Source organism: Schistocerca americana, chromosome 5, assembly GCF_021461395.2.
Source record: "Schistocerca americana isolate TAMUIC-IGC-003095 chromosome 5, iqSchAmer2.1, whole genome shotgun sequence".
NCBI classification, from domain to species: Eukaryota; Metazoa; Arthropoda; class Insecta; order Orthoptera; family Acrididae; genus Schistocerca; species Schistocerca americana.
In genome coordinates, this window is record NC_060123.1 from 325120840 (window position 1) to 325139001 (window position 18162).

The 18162-nt window shown below is 37.4% G+C and overlaps 1 protein-coding gene across 1 annotated transcript in view; it reads left to right on the forward strand.

The window, feature by feature from the left end:
• The first annotated feature begins 892 nt into the window (after positions 1 to 892).
• The window catches only part of LOC124616060, an 88973-nt gene continuing 71703 nt past the window's right edge, over positions 893 to 18162 (forward strand). Inside the window, exons 1-3 of the mRNA XM_047144294.1 lie at positions 893 to 1364; positions 7315 to 7551; positions 16623 to 16831. Of these exons, the coding sequence (XP_047000250.1) occupies positions 1100 to 1364; positions 7315 to 7551; positions 16623 to 16831 (711 nt within the window). The 5' untranslated portion in view covers positions 893 to 1099. The remainder of the gene's footprint in view (positions 1365 to 7314; positions 7552 to 16622; positions 16832 to 18162) is intronic.

An 18162-nucleotide genomic window follows, 5' to 3' on the forward strand; every position in this document is an offset into this window, starting at 1 on the left:
TACACCCGAATTAACATGTGTATAGCAAAACAGAAGCAACTACACAACAGAACAAAAGAAAAAGATAAAATTTAATATACTTCATCAAAGAATAAATGTATTATTAAGGACTATGATCTCTGATGAGAAGAGTTCCCACAAGCATATAATAATTTAGTAATTGATTACAGTACAGTACAAACCTTAAAACTTATTATTGTCATGATTTTCTAGTAGTCAGGAAACAGCATTTTATAGACAGAGTACAGTAGATTATAAATTCATTTTGTGGATATTCCTAATTATTTACTAACTGTGTTTTGATACAAATCAACTTTAGCACTCATATTACGATGACAAACATCATTTCTAACAATTTTGTAAGTTCTGAAATATTGCGTTTATTGTACCATACACTAATAAACCATAAATTTATAAATTCTCTCTGATAATGAACAACCTTCTTCCATATAATCTTCTTATTTAGAAAGAGTACTTTTGTTTTTTCGTTTTCTAAGTGTTACTAATATTTTAATTTATTTATATAATGCCATAGGTTAACTACCAATCGAATTTTAAAGACGATGTCAGTTTAGAGACGAATATTTCTGAGACAAAAACATACGGGGCTCTGCCGTTTATTACGTTATTTGCTGCTTTTACAGAAATAGTCCCTGTACTAGATTTATCATTAACTCAACAATAAACCTGAATACTAGTTAATAAATAACGTTGGAAAAACAAATAAAAGCTATAAAATTTTGTTAAGGATCAACACGAATGTATGCCAAATCTTTTTTACAGCAGGTCATTGTCAGCTAAATTTATTTCTTATTACAGTATTTTTCTTGGTGGCAATTCGATAGACATTCAGCATATAACATGTCGATAGGGTAACATCGATCATGTAACAGTTGACCCGCTAAAGAGGTTCTATGCACATTTTGACATTAGACGCATTGTTTATTTTGTTTATCTGTGGATTATGTTGACACTAGGAGGTGTTTTGTTGTGCGTCAGTGTAGGAGATACAGTGAGAGTGAAATACGTATGGAACTGCTGCTAAAATTGCCCTTTTTCACGGCGTCGCTCCATTCGTAATACAATTTATTGTAGCGTGATGTCGTTTACTGTTCCGAAACTAGCTGTGAAAGACAGCTTCGACGAAGATGATGGGAGCGATGATGTTGAGGACGAAGTGTTTATTCGTGACGGTAGAAATGGTTTCAAAGTGGACGAAGAAAGAGGAGTGAAACGACCACTTATGGCCCCAAGAAGGAAATTAAAAAGCACACATCTTCAAAACGAAACTGGCAAAGTTTCGTCCTGTAAAGTTTTCTGCGTACCTTGTTGTTACGGTGTAATAGCATTGACGGCACTTTTAGGTAACACGTCTTGGTCTCTACTTGTTAGCTGATCCTCTGCTCGTAGATTATTGGATTACTTCTGTAACACCGTGTTTTTCTTTTCCTGTTTTGTGTTATATTTTATTCCTAGATAACGATGTAACAGTTCTTAAGTACATTGCTAAACCAATAGATAATATACGCACAAAGCACCTACAGAGTTCACTGCAATTTCGCAGTTGGCAAGTTCTGGCAGTTACTACCATATGTTTGTGGACACAGTTATGTGTCCGAAAAGGCTACTTCCCAAGGACACTATACCAAGTAATATTTCTCAAACAACACTTAGCACTAAATAAACATGCAGCGCCATATGGAAGAAAAGAGAAACATTAGAACACTGTATACAAGTCATAGTTTGATACAACTTTCTCCTTAAATTGCATGATTCCACTAAAAACTCAGAAGAGTCAATAAATATATTTTCTTTGTCAGTTTTATTTGAAAAATAATACTATTATTATTAATTATGTCTGTAATGTTCTATGGAATGACAGGTTTTCTTTAACAACTTAATGCAGCTATTTACAGTATAGGAAGAATGAGGTGTGTGTATGCCACAATTTTATCTTAAAATTTGCAGGCTGTTATAGTATGTCCCTTATGTGACATTATACTATCTATCTGAGGTAGCCTATTTTACATATTTTATGTCACAAATCGTTGTTATTTGCTGAGTTTTAAAAACAAATTGTAGGCTTAGTTATTCCAATATTCTACTGCATATGTTACGATAGCTCATACAGATAGTCAAACATCCATTGTAGTGCCCCATTTTTGCATAGCTATGTAAGGTTTCCAGATCTTTGACCATGAGCAGGGATAGACTATATAAATCTTTCTACAGCTGACTGCATTGTGTGAGAGCTGAAATCAGCAGATGGCATCTTTCTATTTATATTTCGCAGAAAGTCTATGAAGGTAAGATAGAGAAATTTGAGCTTACATGGAGGTGTACCAGCAACTGTTCTTCCCACAAACCATTCACAAGTGGACAAGGAAAGGGGATGTGACAGTGGTAAACAAAGTACCATTGTGAATATAGATGTAGATGTATCACAAGTACTATATGACACTTTGCTGAAATTGACCTGGTGACACTGTACTAAAATTGTGGAAATAGGCCTATCATGTTCAAAATACAGTAACATTGATGCAGCTGCTGTAAAGCTGATGTGTAGCTGTATTTTCATGGTGTAGACCTAAATACATTATACAGTTGCACATCTTTTCTTTGAAATGAGTGCGTGCTATTCAAAGAAAGAGACATTGGTCATTGTTCAATGCAGTTTAAGTGGGTAGGTCTTTTTAAAAAATACACTTTATGGATTTTTTCCTGATGCACTTTTTTGTATTGGTACTGACAAACAAATCCAGTAACAGGTTGAGAGGGGAAATGGAAGTTGTCTGCATCTAAAATCATTGTAGCTTGACATAATGTGATAGAACATTTTTAAACTTCAGTTGTCTTCAGTATATGTGGAAAATAGGCAGAAAGATGAATATATTAATCTGTTTACTGACAGATTAGCTGATGTTTGCTGTTACTGTGTGTACAACAAACAACAGGAAGGGCACTGGGGAGCAGTGTTTGATAATTTCCTGAAAAAACTCCCTGAAATATGGTATTCTCGTTCACCATAAATGAAAGTTAGCCCCTAAGCATGAACAGAAAAAGAAACAGCTCAGATGCTATAAGGATGAGCTGACTCATATGGGAAGATGTGCTCAGACTGTACAGAATATATAAAAAATATTGTAAACAAGAGCCTGAGTTGGATAACACCATATATAGAGCTCATTTATGATGTAAAAAGAACTACAAAGACAAACTTACCCTGGCCAAAAATCTGGCATGTGAATACTACATAGAGGGTGCTCCCAACAAACGTAAAGCAGCGTGGGACACAATCAATGAAGAAAAGTCGAAAACCCCACACAAGTTGCAACACTGGACCCTGAGGAAGTAAACGATTACTTTATTAACTATCTGAGCAAACTGAAAGACAAAATTAAAGAAAATGGCACTTGTACTTTACATCTTTTTGTTGCTGAGCCACCTAAGGGTTGTGCCTTCCATTGGAATGCCATCATCCCCAGGGATGTTACAAAATCTCTATCAAGATTCTCAAACTTCAGAAGTATGGACTGTTATTAGTTCTCCAGCCATGTGAGGGAAAAACAACTGTCTGTATGTCTCTGTAAGAGTCCCAATTTCTTGTATCTTATTTTTGTGGTCCTTACATGCAATTTAGGTTGGCAGTAGAATCGTTCAGCAGTCAGCTTCAAATGCTGGTTCTCTAAATTTTCTCAATTGTGTTTTTTGGAAAGAATGTTGCCTTCCCTCCAGGGATTCCCATTTGGATTGCCAAATCATCTCAGCAACTCTTATGTGTTGTTTGAACCTACTGGTAAAAAAGCCAGCTGGCCACCTCTGAATTGCTTCAGTGTCTTCCTTCAGTCTGACCTGGTACGGATTCCAAACAACCGAGCAGTAGTCAAGAATAAGTCTCACCAGTGTCCCGTATGCTGCCTTCTGTAAGAGGTGAACCACTGTTTCCTAAAATTCTCCAAATAGACCAAAGTTGCACATTTGCCTTCCTTATCACTGTTTTCACATGCTCATTCCACGTCATATCGCTTTGCAACATTATGCCCAGATATTTAAGTGACTTGACAGTGTCAAGCAGGACACTAGTAATACTATATCCAAACATTACAGGTTTGTTCTTCCTACTCATCCACATTAAATTACATTTTTCCACATTTGAGGCTAGCTGCCATTCACAAATTGACTTAATTTTCTCCAAAGTTTTTGAGAATCTAATGTACAAGCAACTAAATAGCTATTTTAGAAAGCATGATCAACAGACAGTTTGGATTCCAACATGGCAAAAATACCACTAATGTGGTCATTGAAGTTGTTAACCAACTGTTAAGTGCATTTGAACATAAGGATCTAGTATTAGTTGTATTTTGTGATCTCAGCAAAGCCTTCAACTGTATGCCATTTAACACCCTACTTGCAAAATGCATATTTTAGTATACTCAGCCCATCTTTAGATGTGATAAAGTCGTAATGAAGCAACAGAAAGCAGTTTGCATCAGTCAAAAACTGATGCTCTTCTTTGAAGAAAGTTTGGACCGGAGTGCCACAGGGCTCGGTCCTGGGTCCATTTCTGTTCATCACTGCAGTTAAGTATGTGCCAAACCATGCAGGAGCAGATTCAGTAGTGTGTTTTGAGGACGACACAACACTGCTTAGTGCACCATGCCATGACATGACAGAACTGCATCTGGCAACAAAGGGAAAATTAGAACAAGCAATGAATTGGTTTTCTTCCAATGGATTCCTATGCACCTACATCACCATCTGTACTGTGCAAACCGCCTTGAGGTGCATAGCAGAGGATCCATCGCATTGTACCAGTTATTAGGGGTTCTTCCTGTTCCATTCATGTGTGGAGTTAGAGAATAGTGATTGTTTGAATGCCATTGTGTGTGCAGCAATTATTCTAATCTTATTCTCATGATCTCTGTGTGAGTAGTACTTAGGGAACTGTAGTATATTCCTACAGCCATCATTTAAAGCTGGTTCTTGAAACTTTGTTAACATGATAGTTTATGTCAGTCTTCAAGAGTTCAGTCAGAGTCCTGATAAAACACAAGAACTACTTCTGGGTCTGACTACAGCTGTGGAAAGTAAATCAGTAAAACTACTAGGCTTTCACATTGATGGAAGATTAAACTGGGAGGAACACATTAGCCATGTCTGCAAGAAAATAGTAAAAGTAAGCTATTTCATGTGGAAATTGATGTCGCCAGAGAGTTTCTGAATGGGAGTAAATTGTAAATGCTTCACTGTAAAAATTATTCTTAATTGTATATTTAATGTTCAAACCTGTTCCACTGTAATTGGTCAATGGTGAACAAAATGAAAGTTGTAATCTTATAATGTAGATACCTTGGGCTTTCTTTTTATGTATGGGATGCTACCTTTGTTAATACATTGGACTTAAATGTAATGGGTAAAGTGAACGGAAACTTTCAAATCAGTATTCTAGTCTGGGGTTTTCATCATTTTCCTAAATCACTTAAAGTAAATACTGTACCAAGGTGGCACCTTCAGCAATGTCATAAATTCCTCTCTCAAATGTGTTTAGTTCACTAAAGCATTGTCTCTGAGTTACTGATGAGATGTTAACTTCAACATAACTTTCCTTCTCCTGTTCTGCCTTTCAGAATTGTCAAAAATGGTGATGCATTTGGCTCCTCTATGTAATAGATCTCAGAGAAAGCGACTTTCTTAGATACTCATGTGTCAATGAGTCTGATGATATTTGTGGCAAGATACAATGACTTTATTCATATTTCTAGTAGAAAAATAGTTTTTCAGCTACTTTGGGTGTTTCCAGCCAGTAACGTTCTCAGCGTTATTTGCTAGATTTATGGTACTTGCAACCTTAGAGACTGATTGAAGTTTCTGCTTTAGAAAAAGTATTCAACTATGCCAACACAATAGTAGACTTTCTTAATGGCGTCTTAGAACAGTTTTGATTATACTTTTAATTGATTGAAGGTATTTATTGAATAAGCAATAAATTTTGCTCAGAAAATTAAACGTGTCTCCTAGTCGTCAATCCTGGACAGCACACCTGCAGTGATCAACAATCCCTTTCCTAGTAATTCTGAAAGTATTGCCAAGGCTGTCATGAATAGCACCTACACACCAAAGCTAGTCCACAGGCAGATCAGCCACTACCACCACAACCTCCACCAACATATTCACATATTCAATTACTTCCACCAATATGCTGCTTCTTACCCAATACTACCACAACCTGGATAGCTTAATTACATCCTCAGCCCAGGCTTTGACTACTTTTTGCTGCATGGTTGCACTAGTGCTCATTTCAGATGTGTGATTAAGAATCACAAAATATTCTATGTTATTAATGACAACTTTATCACATGATACATTTATAGAGTTCAAATTCACCATGCATAATCAATTGACAAAGAGTGCATAGTTTTTATGGATGCCAACAATTATGAATGCATATAACAGTGGACTGTACATAACATGTGATGCCCAAGTGAAGATAATAGTCTCAAACCAAAAAAGAAAGTATGTTAATTACCTGACTATTTTGACAACCAATGTGATGCTCAGTATTAGTCATATTAAGAAGTTTGGATCGACAGAAGCGTCCGATCCCACGCGTCGGCTTTGACCCGTGACGTAAGGGTGTTGTCGTGTGTAACGTCATGACGGCGCGGAGTTTGGTTTGACTGTGGCTGTCTCCAGTTATGTTTTATCTAATTTTATTTACTTTTCTGATCTGTTCGTTCTATCTCGTGAGATTTTTTTTTTTTTAATTTATAAACACATATTCCTTATTTTAATTATCTGTTTCCTCGAATTTCTGTTTTAGTTTATTATATTTATCTTTCTGATCTGTTCGTTCTATCCCGTGAGATTTTTTTTTTTTTTAAAGACAAAAAACACTAATCAGCTACTGAAGCATCTTTATCTTCTATGGGTTGCAGGGGTTACGACCCCTGGGGAGGTGGGTGGGTATTCATACATGGCTGTCTTCACTTACACGTTGTAGCTACGCAAGGCGCCTAAATTTGTTTATATTTAGTTTGCCCCCCACCCAAAACACCCCATTTCCCGCGCTTGTCCCGTTAGTGTCATTAGGCTTCTTGTGGAAAGTGTGTGTGTTTGTTTTTGTTTCCGCCATATTTGTGACGTCATGGGTCAAAGCAGACGGGTGGGATCGGACGCTTCCGTATTTCCAGAAGTTTTTTGCCATATGTCTCTTTGTTTATAATAAACTGGTAGCTGTTTGAACTATACGAGGAGAAAAATCAGTTGCATCTATTAGTACTATTTATTGTTACTAATGAGAAATTTTTATTCCAGGTCTGATAATGCTTGTGGTGTTTCTTATTATGTGGTTCCCATTTCCTCTGGATCAAGTTGCATTCTGGAGACTGGGTCAGCACAGCAATATTGGAGGTTCCTCAGCTCCTTGTACAGAAATACGAGTAACTGACATCTGGAAGAAGAATTTTCCTAAGTTTACATCAGAGTCTGCAGTTCAGCTGAATGATGTTAATGATGATGGAATAGATGATGTGATCATTGGTTACGGGACAGGTAAGTTGGGAATTCATGTTGTGCTTTCTAAGCAACTGTGCTAAGTTTGCTCTTTGAGTCATGACTGATTGTGTACTGCAGACATGTATAAAACTTGTGTGGTAAATTCTCATAATTTTACATTGCCTGCTCAGGGCTGTTATGTACACAGTGTGTATTACATTTCTTCCTTTTATCTACACAGTCAAGGTATCAGACAAGGTCTGACACATAGTCTTGAAATAAGGTTGTAATTGACCCTGATTTCATACATTTGGGGGTACACTTTCAGGAAACATATAATACCGTGCAGTATACAGATTTGAGATGGTGTGTGTGACTGAAAACATGTGATAACTTTTTTTTTAAGCTGCCGATCTGCATGACATGTTGGAGAACATGCTTAAAACAGGTCGTATAAACTTGTCTTAATTTCTTTACAACAATAGTATATTTCGAAATTTATGTTTTTCCAGCTTAATAAAATATTAATAACATAAAAATATAATAAAAAATATTAAAAATTATTACCAATAAAAATGCAATACAGTAATATAAAATTTTATATTTATACCCCAGTTATAAAGTATTTATAAGACTTCTCCATTTCTCGCATTATGTAGAAACTAAAACTCTTCTAACTACCAGCTTTGCACTGTCTTCAGTAAAACACAACTCTTAGCAATGATACTACTTGTACAGGAACCTGATTTTCTAAATGAAGCCCAAAATTTTTGTGGTACTTGTCAGAACTTGAGCAACTGTGTCCCATTTGGATTATGAGTTGCTTGGTTTTATGATACTTGGCATGCCTACACTAACAGTAAATAGAGTGTCAAATCCAGTGACAACTATACAATACATTAAAAAAAAACAGCTATTTGGTATACAATTAAATATATTATGTAGTAATAATCAAACAGTGGAAACTCCAGGTTGGAATATCAACAGCTTAAGGAAAAGATAGATTACTACTCATCACAAAAATGACACATTGAGTTGCAGACAGGCATAATGAAAAGACACTTATGCATTACCTTTCGGCCAAAACCTTCTGCGGAAAAGTAAATACACAGACAAGCAAGCACACCTCACACTTGCATGACCGATCTCTGACATCTCGGACTGGAACTGAAATGCAACTGTTATGAAAACCAGAAGCAGCAGTCTGGAGGGGGCAGGGAAGGGGAGGTATAGCAGCGTATGTGGAAGGCAGCTGAGGGAAGAGTGCTGTCTGGCAGTGCACGCAGGGATTGGACTGCCAACAGGTGCAGAGTGAGGCAGCTGTGGAACAATGAGGGGAGGGAGAAGGACAGATGGCCAAAAAGGAGAGGAGCAGGGGAAAGGGAAAGATGGGTGGATGCATCAGCAGAAGGTGGCACACAAAGGGGGTGAGGGGTCAAGAATAAGGAGGAGGTCATAGGACAGAGGGGATAGAAACAGTTGAGTGGATGTATGGGGACAGTAGGTTACCGTAGGTTGTGAACAGAAAATGTATGGTAAGGATAACTCCCATGTGCACATTTCAGAAAAGCTGGTGGTGAAGGGGAGATTCAGATGGCTCAGGCAGTGAAGCAGCCATTGAATTCAAGCATGTTATGTTCAGATGCATGTTGTGCCACAGGGTGGTCTACTTAGCTCTTGGTCACAGTTTGGCAGTGGCCATTCATCCTGTTGAACAGCGTTTTCATAGTTGTACTGACATAAAAAAAACTGTGCAGTGATTGCTGCAGAACTGGTGTGCGACATGGCTGGTTTCACAGACTGTGATGGGCTAGGATAAGCCTGTGAAAGCACTGGAATAGGAAGTGCTGATTGGGTGGATTGGGCAGGTCTTGCACCTTGGTGTACCACAGGTATGGCCCCTGTGGCAAGGGATTGGGAGTGGGAGTAGCATAGGGATGGACTAGGATATTGTAAGGTCAGGTGGACGACAGAACACTACTTTAAGAGTGGTGGCAAGGATCAGAATATCATTCGTTTCAGGGCATGAAGAGAGGTAATCAAAGCCCTGACGAATGATGTGGTTCAGGTGTTCCAGCTCAGAGTGATTATGGGTAACAAGAGGGGAGGAGGGGTGTTCCTTTGTAGCTGATTTGTGAGGGGTGGTGGGAGTATTGGGTGTGTGAGAAGATATGGCACGTGTTCAAATATCCTCATGTCATAAAACTACCCTATTGCCCTCAGCACAATTTATTCTGTCCTTTTCACTCCCTGAATTCATGCTCTGTTATCCAGTTCTCCTTATAACCATCAATCGCTTCCACTTGTACATTTCCTGCATCATTTCCATATGGACAAAGAAATTACCATCCTCTTGGCAGGTTCATGTGAACTAGATGCCACTAAGACTCTTTTTTGGAAGAATACACACGTTATAAAATCTGGATGAGTTGATTGGCCTAATTACTGTAAGATTTTAACTGTTATTGTAGTTGTAAATGTTTGGCATAGTTTGTGACACTTTCTTTCTTTGCTGTAAGATGCAAATTCTAGGATTTGAAGGAGATAGAAACTATCTGAAAAAAATGTTTGCAAACAAACATTTACTGTGGATGGGAATACGTGTGGAAGAAATCTTGTAACTTTATCATGTCAGCGTGAATACTGAAGCCCACAGTGTGCAATGGGATCCCCACACTCTATTGTTTGATTTTGATTGTACTTTTAACTGTCTTTGTCCACTAAGGTTCTATTGTGCTTTCTTGTGCATTTTGTTTATTATTGTTTCTGCTGTAAGTTTGTTTATTTATTCCAGTATTTCTTTGCATATGTATTAACTTTTTACTTTTACAATATTTTTTCCTATATTCAAGAGGCTCTTTAAATTTTTTTCTTTTTGTTTTTATTTTCAGATTTGCTGCTTTTGTTTTTGCCTTTGATATCGAAGTAGTGTACTATAATGTTGTGAGTATGTTGTAACTTGTTACAATCATTTTTTATTCAGTGAGAGACAGTACTCCATTTTACATTTAACCAACAAGAAAGCAATTTTCTTTCCTTCTTTTTATTCTCTTCTGAATAATTTTTAAGATTATTATGTTGTAATATGTTGCATATGTGATCTAATATCTGTCCTACTGTATCGACAAAATTCAGAGACATTTGTCAGGTTTACATAGCTTTAAGGTTTGAGTAGTTTCAGGAAGTGGGTATTTATAATAAACATATTGCTTGGAGTGAAGAGAAAATTACTCTTATCTTTAATGTGGGGGGCAGAGGGGGGTGCCATATACTCAAATTAATATATGTTACTGCCTAACTGCTAGAAGTCTCACTTAATAATCGTAACAATATCCATGTATTACAAGCATAAAGATGGCAGGAACCAGAAGCACATAGCAGTGAAAACCTAAATTCTAAATGAAATAAAGCACATGGATATGCTACACATGTATTGTGATGATGAAGTTTTAGCTGTGAGAAGCATAATTAGAGAGACTTGCTGATTTCAAACATGAAATAAGTTGAGTGAAAATAAACACTGTGGATGACATTGTAATGTCTTGCTTTTGTAGACCACCTGTCCTTGATGTTTTAATAGCAAAATGATCCAGAGAAAACTTAAAAAATGTCTTCAATAACTTCCCAATATTCCATTGGTATAAGGGGAAGTTTGCACTGTACCAGTTATGGACTGGGGAACTTACAAGTAGAGCGGGGATTTATGTAACATTATACTAAATGTATTCAGAAATTACCAGGTGCCCTTCTACATCAATAATCTGCAAACCATAATGATGTGTATCCCAGAGAATACTTTTTATTGTGCTTCGTGCCACTGGTAATAATAATGTCCTAAACCTCCTGTCCCAACCTTTTTGACTCACTTAACTTGACTGCAGGTATCACAAGTAAAGTTAAGTGGAGTAAAAAGATGTGTCTGCTTAGCAGGTATGACTGCAACAGATTGCAGACTATCTGACCAGTCATTTTTGGAGCTGAAAAATGTGAAGTATCAGTGGATAAAATTTGAGTATTGTTCAATACAGTGAGATAAGAATGTGCTTAACAGTGTTGTGAGACATGTATGCAAGCATCCTGATGCAATAACTGTGTTGGAAATTTGCTATAAACTTAAATAGCATTTAATCATAGATTTAAACAAACCAAATATCTTATTGTGGAAAAATCTGAGCAAAGTCAAAAGGAGACTAGTACAAGAAATTGGTACTAGTAGTCTATCACAATATCTCATGTGTAAAAATGATGAAAAACTACATAGGATAGCTTGCTTCTGATTAGATAGAAGAGGCATCAAGTGGTGTGTCAGTTCATGCGAGTCCCCCCCCCCCCCCCCCCCTCCCACACACACACACTCACACACACTGATGGTGTGCTTCCAGTTCACAGTAGGTTTTGTTTCCATATCTTGCAATATTTCAACAATTGACCAAGTCGTCTTTTTCTTCGGGTCCTGCTTATTGTGCTGTTATTTGTATCAAAGCCTGAACTCCAGTCTGACTGTTAACTATTTTAATCATACTGTCACAGAAACTTGGTGTTTGCACTATGAAGCTGATATTGTATTTCGTTTATAATTGTATTTGAGAGACTACAAGTGATTTGAGTTGTAGTTTTAGTTGGGTGTGTCACTTACATCCCTTGCATTTCTCTTCAGTTTTTCTAATAATTTGCTGCCACACAAGACACATAAAATTTGCATGGGATGCAATACACACCTGGCTTTTAGAGACCTGTATCATCTTAACATTACAAAGTAAACTTTTCTGTTTGTTGACATGAGCAAAATATACTGGATGCCATGTTTCCACAGGAGTCTACCAATCCTCCAGGATATTCAGGTAGCATAAAGTAGACAAGTGATTTTTGGCATTTCTGTCCTGGTCTCGATCTTTTTGTCAGACTGTTCCTGATTTTGACTGCAATACCCACTCAGTTTGATGATCTGAGTTCCCGTTTCCTTAGAACGCTATTTGTAGGTGTTTCAGTTCTTCCATTAAGCTCTCCTTGTTTGAAAGTGTTCAAGCTTTATGGTCCAGAGTCTATAACTGAATTCTTTGGAATGAGTAATGATGGCACAGTGCCTGAAGACAGTGACTGTGAATGGATTTTCTATATACAGTGAGACCCAGGGATCCATCTGGTATTTTCCTTGACTGACATGTCAAGGAAAAATAGCTGGTCCTCTTTTTTCAAGTTCCTTCATGAATTTTGTGTTAGAATAGGAATTTAAATCTTGCAGGAATGCTTCATGATTTTCCTCTCCACAAGGTCACTTCAGAAACGTGTCATCCATGTATTGATAGAAACACATTGGTTTGGACTTAAGGATTCTAGTAGCTTTTCTTTAAAGCATTTCACATATCCAGCATCTTCTCCTACCTCTACTGTACTCATTATCCATCTCCTCTTCTCAAACCTCTAATGTAACTGACAAACTGACACCCCTCCCCACACTACCATCGCAGCTGAAATCCCTGCTCATTGCAGTCAGGCCGCCTTAGCAGCTGCAGTTGACAGTGGCCGTGTGTGTGTGTGTGTGTGTGTGTGTGTGTGTGTGTAGAGAGAGAGAGAGAGAGAGATCTGAAGAAGTACTTTGTCCGATAGCCCAAAATATCTAACAGTCAATGTGCTCATCTGTTGTACAATGCCTCCCCTATTTCATGAGTAGCAATCTTTCCTATTTCATACTGTTGTTATGAGAAGTTTTTGTATAACGTAAAGTCTGTCGATACATCAGAATCTATCCATTGATCTAACATACTGGCACCAAGACAGAGCTTTTATTGCTTACGTCAGTGTGTTATGAAATAAAGGAATATGTTTTAATTCCTTTTCATGTCAGTGCATTGTTCAGAACTCTTTCCAGTGGATTAGTTCTATTCCTGAAGTGAAATTCTAGCAGAACTGAAAAGACTCGTCTATGTGGCTGTCAAAACCCTTTTAGTCCCATTTTCCAAAACAAATTTCTGTAGATATAAAAATAAATGATACTCACAAGGTATCAAATCTGGTGGATTGGAAAAGTTGGTCATAACATTTCCAGAAGATGAAACTGAATTGTCCATTTTTGGTGCAGGCTCATTAGCTTAAACTTACTTCATCTGCTGTTTTGCCTCTGCAATGACAGAGTGGATCCATTTTTGATCCATGGTACAAATCAGTGCACAGAATTATTTTAAAAATTGTTTGAACATTATTCAGAAGTTTGTGCTAATGGTTTCTTGGGTTGGGTTGTTTTGGGGAAGGAGACCAGACAGCGAGGTCATCAGTCTCGTCGGTTTACGGAAGAACGGGGAAGGAAGTCGGCCGTGCCCTTTGAAAGGAACCATCCCGGCATTTGTCTGAAGCGATTTAGGGAAATTATGGAAAACCTAAATCAGGATGGCCGGACGTGGGATTGAACCGTCGTCCTCCCGAATGCAAAATGTTTTCTTTTGATCAGCATTCAACAAATGCTGCACCCATCTTATCACATCTCTCTCAGGGTTAATTCCTCAAAAAAAAACTATAATAATAATTCCGTACCCTTTCTTTGTATGTTCTTATGGCATCAAATATTGCATTCATTAATTATTGATTGTTCAATGCCATATTGTACACTTCTTTGATTTCTTCATGTGCACACAGATTATAAAAACTGCCTAAGGTGAACAAAGTGACCATTGTGCAACAAAACTATTCTGTTTAACTTCTCAGCCTCGGGTCTCACAGATAATATCATTATCAGTTTCAACATCTGGTGATGCGTTACTAAGAAGTTCAAAACTGATAATGGCACTATTTGTGTGACCTAGGCTGAGAAATTCAATTAAAGAATTTTTTGAATGTGGTTACTGTTCTGGTGTGTGCTTCACAAGGATGTCTTCAAGAAAAGCCTCGTATGGCCTGTCTTCAAGAGAAGTGTACTGAGATTTGAACTCTGATGCCCGTTAACCATCAGTGCAGTTGCCAACAGTTGATGTAGGTCGCACTGTGCCATAGTATAAACATTAATAAATGGTGGGCATGCAGGTGACTGACAGACGCACCCATATCATGTACTAATGTTTATACTCTGACTCATTGGGGGCTATGTTAGCTGTTGGAAACTGTACTGATGATGACTATGCAACAGTCGAAATATAGATCTGCTCCAATAAATGATGGATATTGTGACTGATTGTTGTCCTTTTCTTAATATTGTTATCCATTTGTGCAAAGCACACACAATGTGATTGCTTTAAAATCTATATAAATAAAACTATTCTATATAATGGAAGGAAACATTCCACGTGGGAAAAATTATATATAAAAACAAAGATGAGGTGACTTACCGAACAAAAGCGCTGGCAGGTCGATAGACACACAAACAAACACAAACATACACACAAAATTCAAGCTTTCGCAACAAACTGTTGCCTCATCAGGAAAGAGGGAAGGAGAGGGGAAGACGAAAGGAAGTGGGTTTTAAGGGAGAGGGTAAGGAGTCATTCCAATCCCAGGAGCGGAAAGACTTACCTTAGGGGGAAAAAAAGGACAGGTATACACTCGCACACACGCACATATCCATCCACACATACAGACACAAGCTGCTTGTGTCTGTATGTGTGGATGGATATGTGCGTGTGTGCGAGTGTATACCTGTCCTTTTTTTCCCCCTAAGGTAAGTCTTTCCGCTCCTGGAATTGGAATGACTCCTTACCCTCTCCCTTAAAACCCACTTCCTTTCGTCTTCCCCTCTCCTTCCCTCTTTCCTGATGAGGCAACAGTTTGTTGCGAAAGCTTGAATTTTGTGTGTATGTTTGTGTTTGTTTGTGTGTCTATCGACCTGCCAGCGCTTTTGTTCGGTAAGTCACCTCATCTTTGTTTTTATAAATAAAACTATTCTGTTACTCAAATTGAAACTTTAGTTATATTTTACTCATTATGTTTAATATAACAAAAACAAATTTTTGTTGCTGTCACTTACTGTTTCTATTAGGTCTACAACTTTGCTTTCACTGTTTTGCAATAGGTGGCCGCAGTTGCAAGTGCTGTTGCAAGTGTTAGGTCACAAGTGTCATACAATAAGCATAGGCAGTTATAAACATAACATCATCAAAATATTAGTTTATTTGCAATTGCATCATAAAGTTATTCTGGATTGATTATGTCAACTTATGAGCCCAATTCTTGTCATTTGTGGGACATTTGTGCTTTAATATGAAGAAGTCTAAGGTTGTGGCCCATAAAATGCTGGGTAAGGCCTATCTTGAGGCACATGTTAGTGAAAGGACATTTGGAGAATGGTTTGAACATTTCAAAAATGGTGAGTTTGATGTTGAAGACCAGCACTGCCGTGGAAGAGAGAAGGTTTTCAAAGCTACTGAAATTGACAGAAACAATCACAGGAGATCATTATCAAAAGCAAGTGATGCATTCACACTGAGCACTGAAAGATAAATGGCCACAGTACCGCGATAGACATGAATAGTTGATTTTGCGGGATGGCAATGCTCGACCCCATCTCACAGAACTCGTCTAAACATACATATAAATGATGAAATGGGAAGTCCTACCCCACATGCCGTATCCTCCAGACATTGCTTCCTCTGACCACCACCTTATCAATGGCACACGACCTGTCTGGCCAGCATTTCCAGTCAAATGAACAAGAGCAAAATTGAATCAGTTGATTGATCTCCTCAAAAATACCCAGTCCATACACTGTGGGATTCATATGCTTCCTGAAAGATAGGAGAAATTAGTAGTCAGCAATGACCAATACTTTGTGTCATAAATTTTTTGTGAGTTTTTTGCAATAAAGCCTCAAACTCTGAGAAAAAATTATGAAAGCAAAGTTGTAGACCTGATATGTCAGGCCAGCCTTTCAGTGAATCCTTATATTGCTTGCACTTGGTAATGTTTTAAATGACTCTTGATTCAAAGTAATTAGTTTCTTTGCAGGGCACTTTTAGTGCAGTTCTTCTCCACTATAATTCGTTCTTCATTACATTCCAAACTCACATTAATATCCCTCTTAAATTATATAATTATGGTTGCATAACTGGATTATGTCTCTGTTTCTCAGAGATTGCTGTAAATTACTGAATAAGTTGTTGTATATTGATTTTCATGTACGTTGTAAGTTTTCTTTTTGCTTCCAGGAGCTGATGGTGATACAGACCCAAAATTTGTATGCACTGTGTACTTTAATGGGGCCTCACCTTGTTTTGGTGGCCTTTTGGCACTTGATGGCTTAACAGGGAATGTTTTATGGCAACACTGGGCACCCCACACTGTTTTTAGAGTTGACTGCAATGCAGATGTTACGGGTGATAAGATTAAAGACTGTTTGGCAACTGGGAAAGGAGGTGTAAGTACAGAGTGTTGTGCCAAGATAGCTATGACATATGTTAAACAGTTTTACATTACCAGTTTCAAACCATTTGTAAAGACATGACAATTTGATGTAGGTGAAAACTATACTGTTGCTGTTATGAAAGTTATAACTATGATGTTCCATTCATGTTTAGCAGAATACAGTCATGACTGTAACTGAGAACACTTGTATGTATATGTTCTGTGATATCTGTTTATTTGAGAGGTTGTTCATTTGGACCTCAATAACTTCCAAACAACTCGTTACTAAAGCAATTCCCAAATAATCTTAATGTCAGCTTCAGTTATAGTACCCACAGTGGAAACTACAGTGCTTTGTATTTCCATTTGTTATATGATGGGTTTGTGTTAAAGCAAATGTCCACGGTCATATCCATCTGACAGAGTTAATAGTGCTTCATATATCTCATTGTACTAGTTAACCATTACCTAGCAGTCATGAAAATAGCAGAAGGAAAAGATATGTGTGAAGGCACATGAAGAATACCAGTTGTACTATTTGCAACAATAGAGAAGAAAGGTGCAGTAATAACAAGGTGACACATCTAAGGCAGGCCACAAGAATAACTCAACCACCTAGTGATAGAAGAAAATCTTTCAAACAAAAGCTGCTGGTGATGGGGACATATTGTGTGTGTTCTTCATTTTTGCATAAAGGGTTTGGTATGTTGTACTGTTTACCTTATAATAATATGTTTGTAGATGCATACAATACATTAGATTTTACAGTAATTATCTTCTATCAAGATCGTGATGTTGGCCTTTTACGAGTGCATTTGCAAACACATTTGGTGAGACTAGGATGAAATGTACAGTAAGTAATCTAATGACATCAGATAACATTGTTACAACATGTGTTCAAAATGGTGACCATTAAGGTCATACACACTGTAAAACAGTTGGATGTAGACAACACTGCACACTCAATTTTATCTGAGCTAATAGCAGAACAAGCTCATGTAGTATGATTCTTAATGTGTTTGTGAGTGGTTGGAATTTAGTTGTAAACTTGTTGTTTCAGTTTACCCCTCAAGTAAAAGTTCAGAGGCATTTGGTTTGGTGAACATGCAAGCCATTTTGTGTTGTCAGACTAACTAGTCAACAATCTTATATTGTTCAGAACCACTGTGCAGAATGTGCAGGACATCCAGTGTGTTGGTATTACATGGCTTGTTATACATCCATTGGAATGTCCTCTAGTAAAAGTAGCAATACTTCGGTTAAAAAATCAAAATACTCGCACTATTTAAGTTCGCATTGATAAAATATGTACCCATAATTTGATTATTTAGAAGACTGCCCACT